This window comes from Oncorhynchus tshawytscha, linkage group LG11 (genome assembly GCF_018296145.1).
Source record: "Oncorhynchus tshawytscha isolate Ot180627B linkage group LG11, Otsh_v2.0, whole genome shotgun sequence".
Taxonomy (NCBI): Eukaryota; Metazoa; Chordata; class Actinopteri; order Salmoniformes; family Salmonidae; genus Oncorhynchus; species Oncorhynchus tshawytscha.
Genome location: NC_056439.1, coordinates 32,975,194 through 33,002,910, shown reverse-complemented (window position 1 = coordinate 33,002,910; position 27,717 = coordinate 32,975,194). Strand labels below are relative to the sequence as shown.

General features: G+C 42.3%; 1 protein-coding gene across 5 annotated transcripts in view; it reads right to left on the bottom strand.

The window, feature by feature from the left end:
- Window positions 1–23,811, bottom strand: part of LOC112233163 (steroid hormone receptor ERR2) — a 59,165-nt gene extending 35,354 nt beyond the window's left edge. For 2 of the 5 annotated variants that reach the window (XM_024400593.2, XM_042330030.1), the window contains exons 1-3: window positions 18,200–18,633; window positions 12,398–12,466; window positions 1,789–2,198 (exon numbers count right to left, since the gene is read on the bottom strand). In XM_024400593.2, the coding sequence (XP_024256361.1) occupies window positions 1,789–2,198; window positions 12,398–12,466; window positions 18,200–18,249 (529 nt within the window). In that variant the 5' untranslated portion in view covers window positions 18,250–18,633. Of the gene's footprint in view, window positions 1–1,788; window positions 2,199–12,397; window positions 12,467–12,623; window positions 12,824–18,199; window positions 18,634–23,020 lie in introns of those variants that run through there. The other 3 variants (XM_024400592.2, XM_024400594.2, XM_024400595.2) reach the window with 3 other exon arrangements.
- Window positions 23,812–27,717: the final 3,906 nt, after the last annotated feature.

Here is a 27,717-nt window from a genome sequence, read left to right as displayed (position 1 = left end):
CCTCAACCCCCTCCTAAAAAGTCCCATGGTCCTCGTCCCTGTCCTCTACTGCCTGGACTGGTACCCCTGTCTGATTATTATGCCATTAAGCTTTTCCTCTCCTCCTCTGAAAGAGCGCTCGGGTCCCTCTCCAATCTAAAGAAATCCTAGGGTTTTTTCTCCCTCCTTTCCCTGAAATTACCCAGCGTGCGACGCGTGCCTGAGTTTCTAATTGGCCCTGCAGTCCCTGGAGACAGCCCCCTCCCTTCCTCCTAATGAAAAGCCTCGGCCTTAATTACACTTTCCAAACGCTGATTGTTATTGACAAAACTCCTGTGGCTCGGACAAACGACGGCAGATTAGTTCCATTACAGGCAGCCCTCCAAGAGGAGAAAGAGAGGAATTTCAAATCGACAATGTAAAGTGAGGGAGGGAAAAAAGGGAACTCTTTCCATTTTTCTTTTCATGTACCAGGCTATTGCTCCACTTAAGACTTCTCTTTCTTTACAGATTGCTCTTTTCTGTTCTATTGTGTGTCACTGTCAATGGTTTGTAGCAAGGGGACAAAAGCGCAGTTATGTTACTTGAGAGAAAATGATCATCTTATATCAATAGACAGGATAGCTGATGGCAGCATGGGTAAACAGCAGGATTTGGCCTAATGCTTTTGTTTGACTGCAAAGATACATAGACTGTTTAAAGCTGATAGGATTTGGGGTGTTCAAAACCAACACCTACTAGACAGCCTGCACTCGATAACCTGGGCACAATAGTGGCATTTTGTGGACAATTCTGTGGACAATTTGTGAACAAGGACGTAAATTGAGACATACAGACTATTATTTTTACAGAACATTTGAGGTATAAAACAATTATACAAAATAAAGAAATAAAAGTTGAAATGAATTTGTCTCCTTTGCAAGATAAATAGGTTTACTTTACTGCATGCCATTACTGTAGCTGAATAGTTCAATATTTGCCTCCTGCATTTTTCCTTTTCATTTCTCAGATTCTTAAGCAGACTTAAGCAGGGGCAGCTATGCATGTTCAGCAGTGATTTTCCCTGGCTCAATAATATCTCCCTCCGTACCGTAGGTCCCAATGATTAATGTAGGACAGAGCACACAGAGAGACACACAGTGGGGGGCCTGTCATTGCCTCTCTAATGGGAACCTGTGATACATCATACCATGCAGATCTGCACCACTCACACCCTATTCCCTAGGTGCACGCACGCACGCACGCACACACGCACGCACGCACACACACACACATATAGTCAATCTCCTGCTTTGGACCCCCCACAGGCATCTGGGCACACAACACAACCACTCTCCACCAAACCTGATCCCTGATGATGATGTCACCACCACTGCCCCCTACCTAGCCTGACCCCAGCTGATGATGTCATTGCGAGCGGCTCTGGCTAGTGGCCTGTCCTGTGTGTGGCTGCCCATTGTGTATGCAACGCCCGAGGAAATGTGTGGCCTCATACTGTGCTGCATTGCATGTAATTTCCCTCACTATTAAGTTGCCCTGGGTGTTTTACCAATGCTGGCGATCCATAGCAGCACAACTGGAGTCACCGGCCTTGAAAAATATACCTTTTCCCAGGGAGATAAATGGAAAATAATGTAGATGAACACAGCTACATGCAACAACTCAGCATGTTCTGTCTAACAACAAGATAGTGGTTTAGGGCAGTAGGTGATTGTGTTAGGAGGGGGGGGGGTAAAATGCTATATGGAGTGTCTGCATGTGTAGTAGGGCAGATCCCTTGTGTGTCTGTAGGGAGCGGGAGGAAAATACCTTGTATTGTCCTTTTAAAGAAGGCTTTGCAGGCCTCACAAGAGGCCACGCCATAGTGATACCCAGAGGCTATATCTCCACAGACCAGGCACAGCCTCTTGGGGATGGAGTTCAACATGTATTCGCACTTAATGGGTGAGTCCTCCATGACGGTGCTGGAGCAGTCGTCGTAGCGCTTGCGGCAGGGGCCGGCGCCCAGCCCGCCGGGCGTAAACATGGGCGGAGAGTCCAGGCCGTTGGAGTGGCTGTTCATGGCGCTGACATAGCCACCGCTGGCGTCCGAGTTGCCGCTTGGGCTGTGGTGGCTGACCGTGTCGATGACTGAAGAGGGGCTGGACGGCTCCGTCTTGATGTAGGACCCGCAGCTGGAGGGAAGGTGCCGGTCATCAACAGCCATTCTATTCAGCAGCCTGGAGAAGGGGAGAGAGGGGAGGGGAGAGAGGGGAGGGGAGAGAGGTGAGAGAAACATGACCATTAGCATGGCCTTTTAGACTACAGACATTAAAAGTTTCAGATCGACTGGTGCTACCCACAAAACTAAAATCTATACATTGCCTAACGATACCATGACAGCTATAGAGAGAAAACACATCTTTGCACAATTTGACTACGTGTGAAAACTCTGTAGGCTACTGTTCACACAGAACAATTCACTTCACACTCCAAAGAGAAGGACTTCTTCCATATCAGCACACATTCAGTGACACTTATGCTGCTCTCTTTTATTCAGATCTCTCTCTCCCCCTCTGTCTCATCCTCACCACAGTGTTTCCTAACCCTCATCATGAACCAGCCAACCAGGTGGGAGGATACTAAGAGCTTCATTAGCACCACATGCCACCAGCCATGAGAGAGAGAGAACACACAGGTGAAATAAACACACTCAACACTGACCACACTTGTTAACACAAGAACACAGTCAACAGGGAGGACTGCATTCCTGGGACCCATATTTTAGACTGGAGCCAGAGTACAGAGAACATACCGGGAGCAGTCTCCTTGAGTCAGCAGGCAGGCAACAAAAAAAATAAGGATATTGACTTTGTTCACTGTCTGGTTAATAACAGCATCTCATCTGATGTATTGCCTGCCGTGACTGAAATAAATTGCAACCTCTAGCTGTGTCGATACAATGCATCTAACCCTAAAACAGCTCTTTGTCCATACAAATGTATTTCTGTCGCCACCGCATTTAAAGCGGATTCTTCTAACCTGGTCTTTTCCTGGACAAACAGAGGGAATTGAGGAGATAGAGCACTATGAGAGATGGACAACCTCTATGCTTTCTAAAGGTCGTGTGGACACAGTGACCCATCAGGGTCGTGGCAGGGTCACACACACACACACCTCTGCATTAGGCACCACTGACAAGGTGAAAGGTCATCTGCACTCACCCACATTAATGAAATTGAGCCTTGCGAGGCCTATGCAAATGCAGACATCGGTGTTCATGGTTGATGGCAACTAGACAGCCTAAGTTCTGCTTTAGTACATTAGTTATATTAATATGTTGCCAACTAATGGTAATGTTTCCATAGTTGACATGTCAGTTTCCCATCAGCAGCGCAAGAAGAGAGGGGATACTTTCTACCAGTATGCCTAACGTCACCATCAGGATCTATCCGACACATGGTCGGCCGTCTCAGAATGCAGAGAGGGTGAGACAGAGACCTTTTCCATATCCCCATCGGACAGCTAGAGAAGGGCCGGGCCAGCCGGGATAGCTGTCTCTCTCTCTCTGGTTGATTTAATTGTAAGGGTGGGTGACAGTAGGGTTCAGGCCCAGAGGTCAGAGGGTCAACCTTATTTTCTCACCCTGGCTTCATGGGCCCGTGGAGATGGGGGTCAGCATGTCAAATTAAATCTAATTCCCGGGTTCCCCTCCCTCCTGTCATGTATATTCATTGGAGGTCCAGATGCCCACCACCTCTGGAAATTCACAAAAAGGTTAACTGCTAAAATAAATAATAAAAAATGCCCCCTGTTAAAACCGTTGACCTTGTGGAATAAGTCCTTCGGCTGAACACTCCGGGAATTTCTTTCAATATAGAGCATACATAATATAAAACCCATAACCACACTTTTTACTAGGTATTATGTGACTCTATTTACAGTATTTCTCACAGTAACTATAAAACCAAGTTGGACAATACCTACAAAAAACGAGGTAAAAGTAAAGCCAAAGACGTTTGAAGGTTTTTTTCTCTCTTCGTGTTTTAAGGAATATTTATATCTCAAACAGATGACTCTATGTACTCTTACAAAGTGAGAGCAAAACAAGAAAATAACAAGATAATGAAATAAAAAGCTCCATTCCCTTAATGCTTTTTAACGTAATGTCGCTGTTTAAATAACTCATGCGGATTGCATCCACATAAATGAATGAAAGGAGCCTCTACTCATCTGCTTTAAGTTCTCTGTTTTAGATAGCTCTGTGCACCTGTATAATAGGTCACATGCACTTGGCTTATTAAAGGCAATATATTTAAAATGGCAGCATGCGGGATGGTTCCATTTAGCTTTTATTTCACAAATTCAGAGTAAGCTTAACCCCAGTTCAAAGGTCACCTCCAGGGTGACACTTAGCATAATTGCATAAGTGTCTTAACTGTTTCCCCTCAAGCTCTATGTGGTCATTTATAATACATGTTCTGGCTAGAATCTCCTTAACTCATTCCGCATTGACACATTATGCTACCGCTGTGCTTATATTTTTAACAAGGCTGCTTATATTGATTAATGACATTGAATGAATACTAACCATTTGAACCTAGTGTACATTCATCAAATATTTTCTTACATTTCTATTAATATTCTATTAATCTTATTCTCAAATGGGACAAGTTCAAATTAAATCTATAAATACTATTATTAATATGGCAAATAAAATATGAACATGAATAATTTGACAGCAGGAACTGTGTTAATAAAAATACAACATATGGACCAGGTGCTAATTAGGATGTATCCCAGATAGGACATAAAATAAAAAGGTCGACGGAACGGATGAAGACCCAGGTATGTTGTGAAATCCATAGTTGTCTTCTTCTCAGGTTCAGTAAATGTCTTTCCCATTATGCTGCTTGGCTGAAAGATATCTCTCTTTCTCTCCATTTTCCTCCTCCTTTTGTTCCCTTTGTACGGATCAACATTCATGCTGAGTGGTGGGTTATGGGCCCACAAAAGCACACTGAGCAGTTTGGTTTTAATCAGATTCCAGCTGGTCCTCCTAACAGCATTTCAGATCCCTAATATCATTCCAGTGCTGCTGCCGTGACCAGGATTAGCTGCCCTAATGATCTCCTCTCCCGCTCTCTGCTCCTCTCCCGCTCTCCGCTCCTCTTCTTCTTCAGGAGAGGGAACTAAAGAGCACTCATCCCCATGTCTCAGCGCTTCCCTTCCCTTCCCTGGCTGGGCCGCCAGAAGCATTCTGAACACGGCCTGAACATTCTGCACACTGTCACAGGAACACGACAGAGCCTGGAGAAACTAATTGGGCCAATTTGTAAGTATTCCTGCTGTGAGCTCTATGCTGACTTCTGTAGGGTGCTAATGCCCATACTGAAGTGTTAAACACAGACACAGTCACTCCGACATTCTGTATCTCTTATTCACATTAGCATTGACTTTGTATATGAGCACATCACACACCTCGAGTGTTTATAATAAAAATGGGGAGAGATGTAAAATGGGGAGAGATGACAAATGGGGAGAGATGACAAATGGGGAGAGATGACAAATGGGGAGAGATGACAAATGGGGAGAGATGACAAATGGGGAGAGATGACAAATGGGGAGAGATGATGTAAAATGGGGAGAGATGAAAATGGGGAGAGATGACAAATGGGGAGAGATGACAAATGGGGAGAGATGACAAATGGGGAGAGATGACAAATGGGGAGAGATGACAAATGGGGAGAGATGACAAATGGGGGAGATGATGATGTAAAATGGGGAGAGATGTAAAATGGGGAGAGATGACAAATGGGGAGAGATGACAAATGGGGAGAGATGACAAATGGGGAGAGATGTAAAATGGGGAGAGATATAAAATGGGGAGAGATGACAAATGGGGAGAGATGACAAATGGGGAGAGATGACAAATGGGGAGAGATGAAAAATGGGGAGAGATGAAAAATGGGGAGAGATGAAAAATGGGGAGAGATGTAAAATGTGTACTCAAATGATTCTTCCTTTGACAGAGTTTTACAATGGCATGAGATCATTTTAGAATGTACTGTTCACTCTCTGGCTGTGGGCTGTGGGATGCCAAAATCATGGTTTGATAGAGTTGGCTAACCTCACCCCAGCCCCCCTCTCTGCTCCTTTCTGGGGGGGTGGGGGGTGACATCCACAGGCGGGGTGATGGTGATATCAGATGCCCCAGTAGGGGCAGATCTGCCTGGAGGCCCCTTGGCGATGTCCCTGATAAGCCACTGGCCCAGAGTCAGCGCAGGAGGAGGAACTCAATTAGCTCCTGACAGACCATCTCAGTCTCGCTCAGCCTCCCGCCACCTCCAGAGCCCACTGGCAGCTGCCATGGTGACCTCACCTCCAGGGGCCACCGTCACCTCTTACTTCTCGGCTGCATGGAGGACGACTCATTTAGGGAGAGAGGCCTGACTGACTGGAACCAGGACCAGGCTGACTGGCTACAATCATTGGAATACTTACTACAAAGGAGACGTTTCTTTAGGAGACGTTTCTGGAGGGTGTCTGTATTCACATGGGGCCATGTAAATGAAATGAGATGGGGGGATCAGAGCTTGGGGGGAAGGATGTCTTGCTATATAACTGGGTCCAGGTTAATGACCATCAGGGGAATGGGGAGGTGTGTGTGTAAGTAGGGAGGAGGAGACGCATCGTAGTAAATGTTAAAGGAGGCCGTGGTTGTTATAGAGGTAGAGGCACTCCCTGCACCCAATAGAAACCCATTTTGTTCTTAGTTTGTGAAAACCTCATTCATTAGGCCTGCTCTAAACAGATAGAGGAAGGGGCAGGGTATGTGTAAAGGGGGTGGGATAGGTGGGCCCTCTTTGTTAACGGACACGTCAGCTGACAGATATGTATAACGTGCTGATCTATAGAAGAACACAATAGAGGAGTAAGAGAGACAGACAAACAGAAAGCAAAAAAGAGGGTGTGATAGAGAGAGAGAGAGAGAGAGAGAGAGCGGAAGGGAGACAGGGCTGGTTATGCGTGCTTATGGAGAGCGGCGTGGGCCCCAAATCAATAGTCCGTAGGCCAGGGGATGGGGCTGGATGGAGCTGGGTGGTGCAGGGTTACCACTGCGGGGACCATGCAGCTCCGTGGCCCGGCCAATTCAGTTTTTCAGTCTCCAACAGAGGATTAAATTTAGCTGCTCCACAGCGATGTCACTGTAGTCTTTATAAAGCCATGAGCTCACCCACTACGACAACATGAGCCCCATGCTCCACCAGGCCAGCCACAAGACAGTGCTGGCTGCCCAGACACAGATCACATCTATTGATCCCCCCCTCTTTTCTTCCTGTTGAAACGATGCTGGCAGGAAAAACAGGCCCTCTTATGATACAGGCACTGCTGTTTGTCTGACGTAAACTGTCTGAGTGACACTGGAGTGATCCTATTCTGAAAAGGGCTAAGAATCCTCTGAAAACAAATGACGGTAGGAAAGGTCAGATGAAGATGCCAGAACTCTGTTAGGGAGTGGGTTACCAGTTCAGACATGGTTGTACGGCAATAAAAGAGTGAGCATACTACTATGCATACACAGCAGATAAGCTCCCTGTAGAGTAGAATAGCTCAGGGAGCTATTCTGTATCATCACATCTCACTATAGGAAGAAAGTCTAATGGTGCTCTTTCAGCAAAATAATTAGCCACCATTAAATGTGTCATCGAGAACATTAATCGTTGGCAGTGGATGCCTAATGCCTAATCATAAATAGTCTTGTGTAATTCAGATCCCATACACTTCACCATGTCTAACCGAAGACGTGGATGTTGATTATGGCAGCCCCCTGCACCTCTCTGAGTCAGAGGGGTTGGGTTAAATGCAGAAGACACATTTCAGTTGAAGGCATTCAGTCGTACAAATGACTAGGTATCCCCCTTTCCCTTTCCTAACTGAACCTTACCAGCTGTTCTATTCCCTGGCCTAAACCACAAGCACAGAGATCTGGTTCCAGCTGTATACCACACGACACTGTTCTGGAAGCAGAACAGACACAACCCTGTGAACCAAGGAGAACTAGTGTATAACCAGCAATGGAAAACTATACATGTATGTCAAATCTAACTAGAACACACATATATTTCTAGAAATATGGATAATACACAGAGGGTGTGTATAGGGTTAAAGTCATTGCATGCACTCTGCAGTGTGAGCGTACAACCAGAGGAAATATTATTGTAAAGGGTTAAGCCTATTTAAGGCAAACCAATGTAAATCACAGGTTGAGACACAGTGACTCCGAGTACAAGGGGACAGAGGCAAGGAGCCATGCATGAAATTACTTCATTAATCTTCCTCTGATAGGCTGTCCTTGTTTAGGGGGGAACTCTACCTGCTTTAAACAAAGAGCCCGTCCTGCCACTACCATAAATTACCCTCTTCATCAGAGGAAGGGCCAAACACACACACACAATATATATACACACACAAGGCAAGACTAACGGGTTTATCAGGTGTCCAGAATAATTTAACTGCAATCAAATGTGTCAATGTTTACACAGGCTCACAAATAAACATAGCACATGGATGAGTTCCACATTTTTTTGTGGAATATGGAACACTGAAATAATGTTCAATGTTGAACATACAGTATGCTGATAAAAATGTGAGGACAAAATTAATTCGATTTTGTTTGTTTGTTTTCATCATCTTTGAGGCGATAACTGAATCTCTCTTTTGATCTCTTTTGATGCAGAGGACACCAATGATCTCTAGTTATTCCACTGTATGGAACCGGCCCCAGGCCTTTATTTCACGGCTATGGTGTGTTAAAGCCCTTCAAATCGCTCCAGAGACACTCAGGGCCCCTCTCCCTAGTCTCTCCCTGGTCTCTCCCTAGTCTCTCCCTGGTCTCTCCCTAGTCTCTCCCTGGTCTCTCCCTAGTCTCTCCCTAGTCTCTCCCTCGTCTCTCCCTAGTCTCTCCCTCATCTCTCCCTAGTCTCTCCCTCGTCTCTCCCTCGTCTCTCCCTTGTCTCTCCCTAGTGTCTCCCTAGGGTCTCCCTGGTCTCTCCATAGTCTCGCCCTAGTCTCTCCCTGGTCTCCCCCTCATCTCTCCATGGTCTCCCCCTAGTCTCCCCCTAGTGTCTCACTAGTCTCTCACTAGTCTCTCACTGGTCTCTCACTGGTCTCTCACTGGTATCTCACTGGTATCTCACTGGTCTCTCCCTGGTCTCTCCCTGGTCTCTCCCTGGTCTCTCCCTGGTCTCTCCCTATTCTCTCCCTGGTCTCCCCCTGGTCTCTCCCTGGTCTCTCCCTGGTCTCTCACTAGTCTCTCACTAGTCTCTCACTAGTCTCTCCCTGGTCTCTCCCTAGTCTCTCCCTGGTCCCCAGCTCTTTACAGGCTCATGTCCCAGACCCTCCCCTCACTCCCCATAAATAGTGGTGATTATAAAAAGGTGGGTGGGGTGGATGATTTATATGCTGACATCCAACACCATGCCATTCAGGAATAATTACACTTTGGGGATATTTTTTTGAATTAATGAGTCTCCTTCAGGGGGCAATCTAAACATACATCTCAGCAGCCGACACCGTCTGGTGTCATAGCAGTGTTAGTGAAAGAGGAATCCTACCTGGCAGTTTATACTACTCAGTTCAACTAAACCATTTCACTGTGTTTTGTGTGCATTTGAGGGTACAGGGTATACAAATATGAAATGATAAAAAGGTCAAACACAAACATGTAAAAACACAACATGACTAGCTTCCACCTTCCATAACACATGCAGTTCCCACTGCCAAGCCTCAATGTACCCTCTACGGCATCATGTATGTCCATGCCCCTGCTATGACATTCCAGAAATGAAAGCCGAGAGGCTTCTTTCAGGCAGAGAGAATGATGAATAAAGATTGACATTATAATGCAGTCTGGTTTACTGAGACAGCCACGGGTCAGCACAGCACTGAGAGAGGGACAAAACGGACGTCTAATGGACTTTGATTTACGTAGAGAAGATAGAACTTTGACATTGAATTAAAACAAGAAATGAAATGGACGTTGTAACCTTCCTAAAAGACAAACCCCAGAAAAAGATCACAGCGGACGACTGTCAGTGACACATTTCTAACTCACGGGTGAACCCCCCAGAAATCTCTCATTGACCCGCTAATATTCTAAAAAATCATCTAAAATTGAAATATTTTCAATTTACCGAAAACCCAAAACAACAAGATTCCCATCCATTTTGTAATGCGACTACAAAGCCTATTGACAAGGTCCCTAGGAAATAAACACATTAATACATATTCCCAGTCACCACAGTGAAACTAGCCCTGCACACTGAGGCAGAGGATAGGTAGCAGTTAGCCTGCATGCTAGGATGTTAATGGTTGGTGATTCAGACGTTCTGGCCCCAGGGCAGGCAAACCTAACCAGGAGAACGTGCTAGTGTTCTCTCTCTCTGGGAGAGACACATGCACACAACAACAGCGAGGGTCCAATGAGTATGTAAACACCCGGCAATGTCACAACCTTTACATCAAGACTGGTTTGCATTTACTCCAGTATTAATGTAAACTCTTGAACTTGTAGCTTTAGTGTCGATCCTTATCCAAGCTCATCAATGTTGTCATTCAGACTGTCCTACAATATGTCTTCAGAACCTCCTAGAATGCTCCATGCCATCAGTCTGCCTGGGTGGCCAGGACAGAACAGGACAGTGTAGAGCAGTGTAGGGCAGGGCAGAGCAAGGAGGCAAATGGCTCTCAGGCTAACAGCTGTTATGGCTGGGAGGCCTGGAAGAGCTGCAGAGGCTGTGTACAGTCAGTCCATCCGTACTTAAGCTGTCAGTAAGAATCAGAGCTGCTATTGTGACGGACGGTTTCAATATTGATTTCATAAATAAACAGAGCTAACCATCGATCCTAATGTTATTTTGCATTTCAATTACTGCTCAGAAACATAACCTTCAAACGACTGGCCGCTCAATACCAATAACATTCACTGATAAACGCCCGCATCGTCCACTCCACGTCACGCTTTTTACCAAGTGTAAATTAGCGGACTTAGCATGTTCCCTCCATTACATTTACGACAGAGCGTATCTAAAAGCTGCAGAATTATCATTCCGTCTGGCGTCTATCGGGCGGCAAAGCAGACGCAAATACAGACAGAGAGAGGAATGAATGAAAACAGACAGATGACGAGATGAGTAACACACCAAACCAAAGAAAGATCTTCAATGATTAAACTATAACTAGATAATCACACTCTAACCACATATTCACTGTGCAGTGAATATTAGTAATACATATGTAATTACAGCTGTTTGTCCCAATGTGTAAGAAAAACAAATCTTGGACTCTGAAATCGTATATTCTCATGATAATACCTCATGACTAATAATGTATTATAATATTCAGAATGCATTTATTATGTTTTTACACAACTTCTCTGACAGTCCTCCATTTGAGCCTCCTTATGTGTGTGTGTGTGCGCGCGTGTGTGAATCAAGGGGAGCCTTTCAGTGTTGGAGCAACAGAAAGAAGTGCTGACGCACCGTGTCAGTGATAGCACTTCGCTGCCACAAGGGCGTGAGAGTAGCCCACGTAGCCAGGCTAGCATTATCCTCCTTGACTAATGGACCTGGTTATTTTTAAACACATTCTCACACTGCAGTGAAGGTGTCCAAGGTTACCGTGGCCAAAATCAGGAGGGACGACTGGTGAAGTTTGGTGGTTTCAGTGCGGTTGGATGTCGTGAAATGGTCAAAGTGACACGTGGCTCATCACAGAAAAGACTAGAAAGGCCAAACACTGCATGAGCTCGTATGAGTCACGGTATCCAAAATAAAGCTGTCATTTTAGAGTGTTAACAATGGGTGTTACAAACAATTATCGAGGTCTTCTGAGATAAACTATATCATTACACACATTTCACATAAACAGTCTGTAATCTAAAGCAAAATGATCAAAGAAACATCAAACAAACAGAAGTTGAAGTCCACCTAGTTCAGTAAAAACTATGCTCTATACCATATGTCTAGGAATGTATCATCTTTATTATGTTTTCTACAAGAAATAAGTAACCATCTCAATGAGGCCCTAGTTAAATGGGACCCCGGGATGCTATGTTCAGGGAAGGTGAAGTAGATGTGTGCAGTTTGAATCTCAATACTCTGTCCTTATATTCTGTCCTGCCTAGTTAACTGGGGGATAAGGATGCATGAAGGGCCAGAGTGGGGAAGAGTGGAGGGTGACACTGCATGTGAAGGTGTAAGTGAAGTGCTGTGAAGAGCTTCCCTTAAATAGCAGATGCAAGTAGCCAACAATTACAAACACACAGAACAAAAATGGAGAGCAGGGAGGGTCAATCCACTCTGCATCCCTTAACGCCCTGGGGGCCGGGGGCAGCATGTTTACAGTGAAAGAAATTATACTTATATGCAGGGCTTACCAGAAATGTGAGGGCTCCAGTGTGGCCAGTGGACTGAGTAATCGCCCTAATGAATTGGACAACGAAGCCCTGTTGGTACAAGGAGATGCATTTAGAATTGGGTGACAAAGTGAATTTAAAACATTAGGTTTTTCTTAAAAGGCACTTATCCCGACACCTCCCCTTAAGTGCAGAGGGAGAGAGGCAAGAGGAGGGTTGGAATGGGCCGGGGAACAGCGGTGGTCACCTGGGCCGGCTGGAGCTGGCTGTCTGCAGTGGCCACAGCGACCACAGACTCCTAGCTCTTAGCGGGGTGGCCGTTCTCGGCCAGGAGCCTCTTCTGGTAATGTATTCTGAAACCAAATTACCGTAAGCTGATCCCATCTGGATGGTGTCTGTGCAGGACTGCTTTGGTTACCCGCCACTACCTATACCCTGCGATAGCATCTCCATGAAGACAGCAAAAATCAGATTAACCCAATCACACTGAAACACTTGGTCAAAGAGCAAAGAGCTTTTAACTTAAGATACACTAATGTAATTCCCTCGCCTTGTTCTCTGAAACCTAATAAGAATAAAGAGAGAAGGGACAAGAATGTTAGAGATGGGCATTTTACTAAGCCTAATGCAGCAACCTGGAAATGAAGTCAAACAAATTGAAATGTTATTCATTGCTGTGTTCTAACTACTGCTCTTTTATGAAAATGCATCAGAAAGCATTTACTAAATGGAAAATGGACATGTAGAGTATGGCTGGGAGGAGCAGTGAGGGTGTTGATGGAACATTTAGGGAGGGAGAGGAGTCCCGTCTCAATCAGCTGCCTGCCGCTCAGCGTGTGTTTGCTAGAGAGCCCAGATGAACTCAAACTGACAATCCTCAGCACTGGCTGATTTCTGAGTTGCGCTGAAACAGCCAGAGCAATAGGAGAGCAACAATAAGCCTGTCTGACTGCCATATGTTACCTCCTGCGGACTGAACCAAGAGCGACTTCAATTTAAACAAATCAAGTTCTGTGAATTTCAGCTTACTATCCATCCCAATCTTACAATACGTAGCTTACTATCCATCATCCCAATCTTACTATACGTAGCTCACTATCCATGCCAATCTTACTATACGTAGCTTACTATCCGTCCCAATCTTACTATACGTAGCTTACTATCATCCTAATCTTACTATACGTAGCTTGCTATCCATCCCAATCTTACTATACGTAGCTTACTATCATCCCAATCTTACTATACGTAGCTTACTATCCATCCCAATCTTACTATACGTAGCTTACTATCATCCCAATCTTACTATACGTAGCTTACTATCCATCATCCCAATCTTACTATACGTAGCTTACTATCATCCCAATCTTACTATACGTAGCTTACTATCCATCCCAATCTTGCTATACGTAGCTTACTATCCATCATCCCAATCTTACTATACGTAGCTTACTATCCATCATCCCAGTCTTACTATACGTAGCTTACTATCCATCCCAATCTTACTATACGTAGCTTACAATCCATCCCAATCTTACTATACGTAGCTTACTATCATCCTAATCTTACTATACGTAGCTTGCTATCCATCATCCCAATCTTACTATACGTAGCTTGCTATCCATCATCCCAATCTTACAATACGTAGCTTACAATCCAATCCAATCTTGTTATACGTAGCTTACTATCATCCTAATCTTACTATACGTAGCTTGCTATCCATCATCCCAATCTTACTATACGTAGCTTGCTATCCATCATCCCAATCTTACTATACGTAGCTTACAATCCATCCCAATCTTACTATACGTAGCTTACTATCATCCTAATCTTACTATACGTAGCTTGCTATCCATCATCCCAATCTTACTATACGTAGCTTGCTATCCATCATCCCAATCTTACAATACGTAGCTTACTATCCAATCCAATCTTGTTATACGTAGCTTACTAGCATCCCAATCTTGCTATACGTAGCTTACTATCCATCATCCCAATCGAGAAGGGAGAATAAATATAGAGCAAGCTTGAAGCTGTGGAGAGAGACATGCCACTTCATACCTACTATTGCTCTTTTTTAGAGAAAATGTATTTGAGTGAACAATTCAAACAAGCAGTAATAGGCTATACGTACCTCTCCATATTGTCTGAAATAAAAATGATTACTGATTCAATCCGATTCCTACAGTCGTAGGCATTGTCACTCAGGCGCCGAGGTCAATCTATAGAGCAACATACTACACTGCTTCTACATCATTGCTCTGCTAATTGCATGGTGTACATACGTCCCAGTAATCCCAGCAACCAAGCACCGGAGACACACACCACCACACCACACCGAGGGGCTGGAAATACTGCTGTCCACGGACCAAGCAGAGGGACTAGACACTGTAAACTCGATGCAAACTATGTCCTATAACGAACAACACTGCATTAGCTGGAAGCAAAGACTTTAATTTGTCGTCCAATGATATTTTCATTATAAAGTATTTCATCCTTTGCGTAATGATTTTACTTTCGGATGAACTGCATTGTAAAGATTTTTTTAATTTTAAATAGTTGGACATTTTATTTTAAATCAATTCAAATACATCTTAAGTGTATACTAGAGTGTTACTGTACATAAATATCTAAACTATTTCAATGCAATTTATGAAAAAGATCACAGCTGATCTTAAACTGATTTATGTTTGAGATATTGCCAGCCATTGCATGTCAAATGCATGTGAAGTTTGGTGGTTTCAGTGCGGTTGGATGTCGTGAAATGGTCAAAGTGACACGTGGCTCATCGCAGAAAAGACTAGAAAGGCCAAACACTGCATGAGCTCGTATGAGTCACGGTATCCAAAATAAAGCTGTCATTTTAGAGTGTTAACAATGGGTGTTACAAACAATTATCGAGGTCTTCTGAGATAAACTATATCATTACACACATTTCACATAAACAGTCTGTAATCTAAAGCAAAATGATCAAAGAAACATCAAACAAACAGAAGTTGAAGTCCACCTAGTTCAGTAAAAACATCTACTGTATGTAATTCCTGCTATACATGGCTAAAGCAGTAATACGTGTTCAATTGACTCATTTCATTTGACATGCACATACATCTAATACCTATATCATGGAACACCACAATTATGTCAAACCTATATTTAATAGGGTGTTATATGTTACATTTACAGACATGACCTGTTCTATATCACAGAAGAGAAGGAAATGCACGCTGTCTCTACATCGTATGGGATAGAAAATAAAACATGTAAAACACAGTATTTTGAGTGCCAACCACCCCTTGTAGTTGTATTTTTTTGTATTAGAATTGCTTGTCTTATAAATGTTACATGAATGGTGTGAAACACAACATTGGGACACAAAATGATTTGTATCTAATAATTGCATTCCACTGCATGATATATATGTTATATTACATGATGGAAAATAAAATAAATAAATCATTCTGCATCACCTAGTGTACATGTATCATTAAAGCCACCAAAGAAAAGCTTTGCTTAATTTAACACTAACATTATTTGTATTGTGCACTGTGCCCACCTTTCCAATGAAATCCAAAATCATTATATTGCACATTTCTGTTGAAACACTTGCCACAATGATCTTAAATTCAACATTCCCTATCGAAAATATGTCAGTCAATCTAAAATAAAAACTGGTTTTATAGACTGCAATTTAATTATTTAATTTATGCACCCCATATTGGCTAGAGTGTTTACAGTGAATAACCACCAAAGTAGGTTAGAATGTTGTTAACAACATTGCACCAAACAACATGATTTGGAGGAAAATCATAAAAATGAATACATGAGTCACATTGAGGTGGAAGATTGCATTTGAAAGGTTTGAGTGTGAAAAATAATGTTCTCATAATAAATCAGTATACTATGTAAATGTTAATACTAATAAAGGTATCTTAAATATGTCTCAGTAGTTATTGTATAGTTATTGTATATTATGATGAGCAAGTTTGTTACTTTGACCCTTTACCACTGAAGTGTACCTAAAAGGCAGAGTTGTATAGAACCTCTGTAAAACAAAGGAGATTATAACAGTCCGTCTAAGGAGTTAATGAGTCCATTAGATTGTCTTTTCTCTCTCTGAGCGGGATATGGTTAATGCCCAAACTAGAGTTCCTGAAAACAAGTGAGTGAATCCTTAGGCTGTCAGAACAATTCAACCCGTTTCCTCTTTTGCATGACATCCCATTGAGAATTCCTCTGGTTGTATTGCTTTCAAACACTACACATGAAAATCTATACTGCTCAACTACTTTCATGTATTATTTTCTATCATATCATAGGGCGGCGGGTAGCTTAGTGGTTAAGAATGTTGGGCCAGTAACTGAAAGGCGTCTGGTTTGAATCCAAAAAGCCGACTAGGTGAACAATCTGTTGATGTGCCCTTAAGCAAGGCACTTATTCCTAATTGCTCCAGTAAGTTGCTCTGGATAAGAGCATCTGCTAAATGACAAAAATAAATAAATATACCTCAATCTTTCAGCAGACATGCCTTTTAATCATAATCCAGCTACAACGACAGACAGACACATTTGGCTGATTAGATTTTTGCGTGGAAAGAGTTATGGGTTGAAATAATGACTATCTGGAATACTACATGAGAATGTGACAGCAAGAATAAAGAATTTCATCAAAAGCACATGATAATACTTACAGACCCTGCAAATTAAAAGATTGTCACTGCTGAGTGGAATATTGGGCCTAAAATATATAGCTGTACTGTAAAATGTTTTTAAAACATACATGTATAGATATCTAGCTGTTGTATTTTTAGAACACTTTCTAAAGTAGATTACTAAAATAGGATTTGAGATACTCCATTTTTATTCAAGCAATCATACCAGTCTGCTCTAAAATAAAAAATACATCTCCTACATGCCAACAAGATATGAATGTATAAAAGCAGAAGTGCATATACAATTACCAGGTAACTTTAAGCAAGCCCACAGTTAGCGAGGGCTTCTCAGACAGGCAGCCTGGCTGATGTGCTACTAGCTGGGATGGATCTGACTGATCACTGGGATTACACGGTTCTTTCATACGTCTATCCCCAGACATACAAATATTGCAGCGTGCAATTCATCCTCCCCAATTCCATGAATTCACTTTAATCTAATCTTTTTAAATGTATTCTGATTCTGTCAGGGTGGCAGTCCGGCCGGGACACGGACAGAGAACAAAGCCATCCCAGAACAAGCTCCTAACCCAACAGGACACATTCCCTCTATTCTTTAGGAAAAACACACTTGCCCGTTGCAATGAGCTACTCCTAATTGATCGGCCATGCTCTTAATGAAATGTGCACAGTGACACATGGCTGACAATGTGTTAAAGGGTTAAGGGTCCTCTCTCCCTATTGAACACAACCAAAGACACACCACAGTACACCTGTCTTGTTGCTTTTAGGGTATCACTGGCAGCAGACAGTCCTGTATGAATTAACAGCCCTCCATAACATATATAGAGAGAAAGAGTCAGATAGTGCAAGTTTTGTGTGTGTGTGTGTGTGTGTGTGTGTGTGTGTGTGTGTGTGTGTGTGTGTGTGTGTGTGAGAGAGAGAAAGAGAGCCAGGAAAAGCACAGTGCACCATAACAATAGCAGTAAAAAGTTCAGCGTCGAGATCGGCAGGTCCTTTGTAAAGGAAACAAATGCAAGCACTTCTACAAGAAAACATGAAGAGAAAGGAGAGAGGAGGAAAAAGAAAGAAAGATTGCAAGAGGGGAACAAAGCTATATCCAACATCACAAAAACGGGTATGTTAAAAGAAAGGTTGAAAGAAAGACGTGCACCTACTGGTTATGATAGCTGAGAGGGTCTGGCAGACACAGTTCTGAAATGTCCATCAGTCCAGTTTTAGCATTCCAGGAATGAGAAGAGGAAGAGGAAATAGGAAACAATTGAGACCCGCTTCTCCCCCAAAATGACAGCAGAGCACCCTCAGAAAGAACGGTGAAAAGCCCCTCCAGAACTGCTTCCCCCAGCCTGCACAGGTATGCTGTATCTGACTGTGTTCCAGAGTGTGTGCGCAAGAGAGTTGAAGAGTGTTTGTGTAGGTGTCTATGGTTGTGCGTGTATGTGTGTGTCTGTGTGTATATGAGAGATCGAGAGAGGGGAGTGGGGGAGAGAGAGAGGTAAAGGGGGGGCGAGAGACAGTGCGATCGAGAGGAGCGCAGGCAGCGGCGGATGAGCGCTAAGATGCAGAGAGCTTGAGAGAGCGAGAGAGAGGAATGACTCTTTCCATGGTCAGGATAGGGCTCTTTAAGACTCAGTGGCTTGATGAATATGGAACAGCTGCTGTTGTCTCCGAGGGGTAGGACTTAAAGGGACAGAGCACGGAGGAGGAGGGAACCAAACACTCAATAGAGCTCTCTGCTACACAGAAATACACACACATGCTCACACACACATACACAACGCCACAGTCATTAGAACAGACAGATGCATATACTTTACAACATGCACTTAAAAGAGTTCACACGACACACTAAAACATGTTGAAAAACACACAAATAAAAATATGACAGCTAAAAACTCACATGCAGCCATTCACACTGCTAATTTCAAATATGAATACATGCACGGGTTGCTGGACATGTATGCCCTATTGATGTTGAAAGAAAGCACATATCTATAAAAATAAAATAATATGATTTCCCCCTTGAGCCCACTTAATCACAATTAGTCTGGGAAAACAGGAAAACATTTATAGTAAAACAATATTATTAATTCAATTCAAGCTTTATTTTCAGATTCACAAAAATAAAGCTTTTATACCAATTGAAATAGCACAAGGAATATTTATGTAAAAAACATTTTGTTTTACACAACATACTGTAGTGTGCACAAGAATAACAACAGTTCATTACAAAAAAAAGTATTTGTTTCAGCAGGTTATGACAGACAACCACAACAAAGCAATGTAACCAAGCAATGCTTTACTGTTGATCCTTCAAATGAGCTTAATTTAAAATTGCTAACAGCAGTAGTGGTTTTTCAGTACCCCAGAGACATTTCAGCCTGTTTGAATGTCCCGTCAATAAATCTTTCAGATCTATGCAGAAACAGAGTGCTCCATTTTTCTAGATAGTCACCCAGTGAAGTCATGGGCTAAGGAATGTTTCTGGGATTTCTGCTGAAGTAACAACAAATCTGACATGTCAGGATTCAGAACAAGTCAAAAAGCACAGAAAACTGAAACCACAACAACACAGAGACAACTGGGAACACACATTTACTTGCAAAAGACAACAACTTTGCATCCGTTGAGGAAAGTAAATCCATGTATTGAGTTGTGCGTGGCCATTTGCGCTTGGTGATACATGTGAAGGACTATTGTGGACCTTTCACCAGCTGTGAGAGATGATCTAAAGCCATAACTCAAACTCTGGGAGCCCATCAGCTTCTAAAGCAGCGGAAAATCCAGCCCTGTCTTCTCTGACCTCGGTTTAAAACCGCCTGTGTTTCACTGTTGATCAAGCCTAGGAAGCATGTGGAGAACGCAGATAGCATTTCACAGTCAATGAGGGGCTCCATGTTACTGTATCCCTATATTATAAGAACACAGCGTAACATGGCATCTTAAAGTAGAAAAGAGCAGTCGAACAATGGCTGACAATTCTGGGATAAGTCAAATAGCATGACTTTACTGTTTTTATCTAATTAGCTCTACTTGAATAAAGCAAGTTCAGAGATGGTGGCCAGTGGCTTACTTTTCATAGTTGATTTAATCATTTCATCATTGAAGAGTCGACAACTTGGGGAACTGAATACAATGTCTTCCAATAATAGATTACAAAAGAGAGGAGGTTGGCAAATTGTCCCTCCTTACTGTAATACAGTAACAGTATGTCTCTGGTAAAACAGGACTGCCCCATAACTGCATGTTGGTATTCCAGTTGAAAAAATAATCCAGGTATTAATCAGCTCACGTTTCCATAATCGACGCAAAACCATCACTCAATCCCTCTTGATCATCACAGGCCTATTGATGTCCAGCAACATCCCCATCAGAGCTGCTTTAAAGTAGCTCACATAAAAACATCTAGTCCTTCTTAAAAAATACAAAAAAATGACTTACAGTACACCAAAGAACTATATTTCCACATCTAAACCATTGATTGACATGGCTGCTACAGTATATAAAACACAATATACAATCCAAAATCAAACTAGTGTGAATCAATTATAAAATCTTAAACATCTGTTAAAGTTATAATAACCCTGACTGAATATTCCAATGGAATAATGAGAAATAGCCAGACAAAATCCATGACAAATCAAGACTGTGTTTTCTTAAAAACAAAGTGCTACCCAATTTCCTTGACCTAGATACAACCCTAAAGACACGTGGTGGAGATTTCAGGCAACGCTGACAAGGGATTTCATGAATCAGCATACAGTATGAATAAAACTGCTATCAACCAACTGTAAAATACAACAGACAGTGACCTACGACCTCACGGCATAGGGCTTTGGCATGTGCTAAAGGCACATATCAAATAGATGATTGATGTCTTAAGATATTTTGAAACAGACTGTAATTTCATTGAAAAACAATGGATTAAAGGTCATTCATCCTAATTTGTAATCCATCTGACTTGGTTAAGGGGATGGGTGCAATCCCTTTGGAATGCTTATCAAGAAGGCTCGTTCACTGCTGGAATCCTCCATTGAAAAAATCCTGTCTCATTCATTATGCAGCTACAGTACGTAACTATACACGCACACACACACACACACACACACACACACACACACACACACACACACACACACACACACAGGTTTTTATATAGCGAATTAGATTACTTACAGGGTTACATATTCAAGTTCGTATTTGGATGTGATGTCTCTTTCAGCAAATTTGCTAAATTCATTCTTGTCCTTTATGAGCCTACCAGAGTTGATACTGCCCCACATTTACAACCTGCCTGAATATCAGACAATGAGATGACAGAATATCATTGAGAAATATTACACTTCACTTCTGGTGCTTACTAGATGACATTGGCCAGACTGTTGTAGCGTAGGCTCAGTTATGAAAAAAGTGATGTTGTTTATAATGCCCTCCTATCAGGTGTGTTATGAAACCTTCCCTTACCACTATAGTGTAAAATGATTTGACAGGGAGAAATTGGGTACAAAAAGACAAGAGACTGCTCTACACATTGAACACACTTGATCACTATTCGGTGAGCAAATGTGGAAGCAGAGTTATGACAGAAAGTAATACAACACGCACAATTCCTGTCATACAAGACTTTGGACTATTGTTGCATTCACAGACCTCCCTTACTTCATAGCACATAGATAACCAAAAATACATTTGCACCCTGCAGATCCAATATAGAGGCTTCAATTTAGACAATAGACACAACACATATTCTATAAGAATAGCAACATGTTGAAGCAGTGAGTGTGTGTCACCACAAGATTATGAAGTACTAAAACATGCATTCTTGTGTCTTAATTTCCTGTTAGACAAATACAGCACTAACACTCCCGAGTTCCATTACACCTCACATGACCTGTTTTTGATCCAAAAAGTAGGCTAGGCTGCTGGTTGCTAAGTGGCTAGAATTTGGGGTTCTCAACGACTTCAGCTGTCTCAAAATGATAACAAATGTCTGTCACGCACTTCCAGTTTCTTACAGGGACTGTTATGCGAATTAACAATAGGCCAAATTGCACAGGCCCAATTGTTTTTCGAACAGGCAATAGCAATAGTAGGCCCCAGTATCTGGCGTTAGAAGCCCCGACTCGAACTCCCATTAGACAGCGCTGCAAGTGTTACAATGTCAAAATACGTTTGTTACTCTGCAAATGTGGAGTTTCGCTGAGCAACTATCTTAATTTCTTCCCGTTATGTACTTCCTCAAAATGTCTAAATAAAAACCTCTACTGTATTGAGCTATTGTCGACTTCCGACCTGTGCGTGGCAGTAATGAGTGATTGGAGGTGCCGAATCACAATTTAACTCACAAATTCTGAATGTAAGATTACACATGAATACGACGTGGGCTGGCAATTGTGTTGACCGTTTGGCTTTAGGGGATGTCCTCCTCTCTTTCGCTCCCTCGCTTTAATCATGTTCTTGTTTTTCATTATGCCCACGAGGCGCGTGCGACGCAGTTCAAGTTGATTTAAATTTCAGCTCCATTGATTAACAGTCCTTCAATAAAAAAAAAAACAGGCAGCCCTCATCATGACTCTGATTCAGCGCCACAAATCAATACAAAAAGAAAATCATAAAGAAAAAAAAGAAACTGAAAAGAGAGTGCACACTGTCCAGTTATAAAACATTGAATAGCTGGGTTATTAAAAATGTGCACTGTTTCAGGGTACTGTTTCATAAGTTGGTAGGCTAGGTAGCCTACATGCATATGAGCTGCCAACGGGGTCAGCAGTAGGCTATAGCGTTATCATTAATAACAGCAGGCAACATTAAATATTAACTTTTAAAAAGTTGCATGAAATGAAAAGTAAAGTTGCTATAAAAAAAAGTTGCTAATAAATGAAGTGATAGTGGACGTGCCAACAACTTGTAAATAGCCTTCAGAAAAGTAGTCCAATGATAATAAATGGCAGAGAAAAGTAAGGTGGAGAATACTCTACCTTTACAGACAGGTCATATCAAATCCCTCAGGTGCTACTGTGTAGGGTTGGTGTCTTCAGGTTGTAGGAGCGGCTACCTATGTGATTGTGAATGCGCCGTTTTAGTCATACGACAGTAGGCTACATCTATCAACTCCTCCTCCAGCCTTCGCCCTTTTACAGTATATTCTCCATCCCCTGCGGCGACACCAAACATCCGTCGCAGAGATCAAGATGCCTATGCAGCTGAGAAGCCATTACTGACCTTTACTGTTATAGTTACTGAGAAAAAGTCCGAGATAATTTGGATAACTGCCACTGAATATTCGCTCTCTTTCCCCTCCCTCTCGGGGTCCATAACAGCAACGTGTGCCTGGATTAGTGTAAATCTTCACCAAGAAAACAACAGTGACAGTTCACACGCGGTACAAATCTTAAATACCACCGCAGTTCTGGAAAAGGTCGGTTGGATTCCACTGTTGATAAATAGATAACAAGACAATAGTAGCGTCGCGTCTGTAGCAGAGTGAGATCAGGGCGTTGCAAAAGTATCATTGTGACAGATCCCCAGGAAGTTTTGAGACGGTGAGAGTGGGGTCCAGATGTGTATGCAAATGGTCAGAAACCCCTTTCTTCATTACGGATGACCTCATTTCAGTTATTGTCTGAAAACTTGTAATTAGTTGTTCCTCTTGGAAAATATCCCACTGCGCAGAACCCGGTTGATCCAATGTTGTTTCACGTAATTTCAACAAAAACAATCAATGTGACGCGTTGAAGCAACGTGGAAAACTGATTGGATTTGCAAAAAGTCATCAACATAAGCGAATTTCGTATGAACCACCCAACTTTTAACCTAAATCCAATTACCTTTTTTTTGTTGATTTCGAATGTAATTCACGTTAGTTGACAACACAACCGAATGAAATAAACAGTTGAACTGACTGACATCTGTGCCCAGTGGGATGCACCAAGAGTTGCTGAAATTAGTCTAAACTATGGACAGTAAGCCATTGTTGGTGTGTCAGCATTGAATTTAATAAACATAAAAGTAATTTTCAATGTTTGATATGCTTGTTATCAAATCTATTGTTTCATAGGTTTCGTAGGCAATTGTGTAAAATAAAAATACATTTAAAAAAATGTAATGAGTTGGCTAACATAAAATAGCCTACATTTAAAGACAACAGTATGGGATGATCATGAAGTCTTCCATTTGATGCTGGCCTTAAACTGAGAAAACCCCTAATTCCTGAATACACCTTCCTTGAAGGCTTGTAGGTTATAGTTGAGGGACTACAAGGCACGTCATCTTCTCCGCTAGAGGGAGTGGTATTTCACCAGACCACCTAGGACGGGGGAGGCACTTTTATTTATTTATAACACATTGCAATTCATGAACTGAAGGAATGACAGGAACCTGCCAGCAACAAAATGCAATTTGTTTCTATAATTTGCCCACTCTAGATCAATAAAAACATAAACCTTTCTATTATGGAAATCATGAAGTAATCATCATTATAAATGAATACATTAAAACGCTAAAGATAAAAGACTGGGGTCCATATTGATAGGCTATTGATAAAGTCATTTGAAAGAGAACATTAGGCTAAGTTACATTAAAATGATAATATAGTCACTTTTAAAATATCAATATATTTAAATGCAATTAAGTGCATGTGAAAATGTATTCCAATTGAGGTGCACCAGGGGTTTCAGAAGATCACTTGATGTTTGAGTTTCATGGTAGAAATATAAATTAAAAGATCAGATTATCCCTTCAAAGGGAAAATCTATAAATGCAATTTGTTAAACGCACAGAATCCATCAGGCTGGAGAAATTACAACAGTGGCTTGTTTAGTTCACAATAAAAAAACGCTTCCTTAGGTGGTTACATTTCAAGGTGATTATTGGCTCAGCTTTCAGCAACTCACTCACTTACTAGGCAGGTCAATGAAACCAGTGAGTTTCCATCCTGCATGGAGTTATTATCAGTGCCTTGGTGGGAGCAGTGGTGTCAGAGACTCCAACCACCCAAGCCCCATGGCAAGCGGTACCAATTCACCAAGTCTGGAACCAACAGGACCCTGAACAGCTTTTACATCCAAGCCATGAGACTGCTAAACACTGCTAAATAATGAATAAAATGGTTACCCTGACTATCTACCTTGACCATTTTTTGCAGTAATTCTACCCACACACTCACAAATACTAACAATGACACCAAACAAACACATACACACACACTATGCACGCACGCACACACACACACACACTAAACATACGCTGCTGCTACTGTCTATTATCTATCCTGTTGCCTAGTCACTTTACCCCTACTTATATGTACAGAGCTACCTGAATTACCTTGTACCCCTGCACATCAACTTGGTACAGGTACTCCCTGTATAGCCATGTTATTTGTACTTGTTGTTCGTTATTCGCTGTGCATTTATTCCTTGTGTCACAATTTGTTTTATATATTAGTTTATTTTTTTAGCGTTCTCTTTAACTCTGCATTGTTGGAAAATTACCCGTAAGTAAGCATTTCACTGTTAGTCTCCACCTGCTGTTTACGAAGCATGTGACAAATAACATTTGATTTTATTTGATGAATGAATAGACTGATTTCTTTTCAAACTACTGTGCACTCGTGCTTTTCAGTGTAGGCCACTATTATAATTGTCTTATTTACTTAATATTGTGTATTTTTTCTCCTATTTCTATACGTCTGTAGGAGAGAGCTGGATAGAGACTATAAGGTAAGCTCCGTGCATGGTTGCTTTCCTCTACACTGTATACTAACTTAATCATGATGATGTTGTAAACCCAGTGAAGTAACTCCCATGTCAAACAGGCAGAGAGGAGCTAAGAAACATCAACCATCAGACAGAATCACCATTAGTGATGTCCCGGGATCAAACAAACCAGACATTAATCTCAACTCCCTCTCAAAAAATTTGCATAATTCAAAGAAAGACAAACATTTTTCTTTCCATGGTTCGAACCAAATCAGAGTGCAGCTTCTCTCCCAACAACTGCTGTCAGCTCGCCTCTATCCCCCATCCCCTAAATTTCATTTGGAAGACATCTCCCCTCTCTTCCCCTTTCTATGAATTCAGTGCACCTCATCCCTTAGATTTACTTGCTTAACAAATATGGACAGGAGACCTAAGTGGTTTTTGAAATCTTTGAATGGACTTTGGAGTGCCTGTGTTGTGCTGTGCTGGGTGGCTGCAGGGATGTTTTTTCTGCTCTCCCAGACTCCCTGGCTGGGAGATGGCAGTGCTGGGTGGAGAGGCAGTCTGGAAATGAGATAAGGATGTCTGATTCATAGGATCTGACAGGAAATCTATACTCTGCAATGTTTATAATCCAGCCATTACTACACGGCCAAATGAAAGAACAATAATCCAATCATTTACTCCATATTTACCTGAGGCAGATTCTCGGCTTTAAAAGTGAAGTGCTCACTGTGGCGGTGCGGTGGGGGCTGTAAAGCGGCTGATGGAGAGTTGACGGACATGCTCCAGACTAGCAGAGAGTAGCAGAGCATGGACCTCCATGATGGAGAGCAGAGGGGGTCCAGAGAGCAGCAGAGCATGGACCTCCATGATGGAAGGCAGACAGGCTCCAGAGAGCAGCTGAGCATGGACCTCCATGATGGAGAGCAGAGGGGGTCCAGAGAGCAGCAGAGCATGGACCTCCATGATGGAGAGCAGACAGGCTCCAGAGAGCAGCTGAGCATGGACCTCCATGCTCCCCAGACTGCAGGGGTGTGGACTGTCCTCTGGAGGGCAGTGTTCTGAGCAGTGGGGGTCACAGTGCCTGATGATCTACCTGTATGGTCCTCAGGGTCAGAGGTCAGGGGTCGGTCACCACTGGTTATTAAGATACCATATATGTGACTCATTTCTGGAAACTAGACATATGTCGCAGAGCACTACTTCACAGGAGACACATTTGAACGTAAACATTTTTTGGCAGAAATGCCTTTTGGAAAATGTGAACTTTAATGTGCCTTAAATCAGACCTGTATGCCATCTGTAAATACAAATAAAAATGTTAAATTATGAGCCTAGTTGGTTTAGCCATAGAAAAAGCCAGCAACCTTACCGCTAGCCATGATTGGCTGAGATAATGAGTGGTCTGACATGCTGAGAGATGAGTTTGGATTGGTCTGCCATATACTGTAGCAGATTTCTGTCTATTTGAGCTGGTCAGTATGTGTAGGAAATCCTGTCTAACGTGGCTTTAAAAAATATAGAGAGAGAACAAGGGCATAAGTGTTGCTCTCCGCTTTCTGAAGGACCAAGTTTTGAAATCAGTGGAATTAGAGTACGATAGCTAAGGAGATGGAGAAAACACCTGTCTCCACATTACATCTTCAAACTAAGGGCAACCATGGCATCTGTGACAGGGAGGGGCATCCATCCATAACGTATACTGGTAAGATACTCCAGCTAGCTACATTTTCAGATATTACACATTTCTAATTTTGACAGAAATCATTTTCATTTCAAATTAAAGTGTACTGTTAGCTAGCTAGCTAACGTTAGCTGGCTGGCTCGCAAGCTAACGTTATGTGTATGATCTTATTATTTGTATCTAAGAGCCATTTGCTTTGCTATTTATAGCCTAATGTTAGCTAGCTAACATTGAACCTGGTTGGTTAACTACCTGCAGATTCATGCAGGACAGTAAACGTCATGAGTTGTGA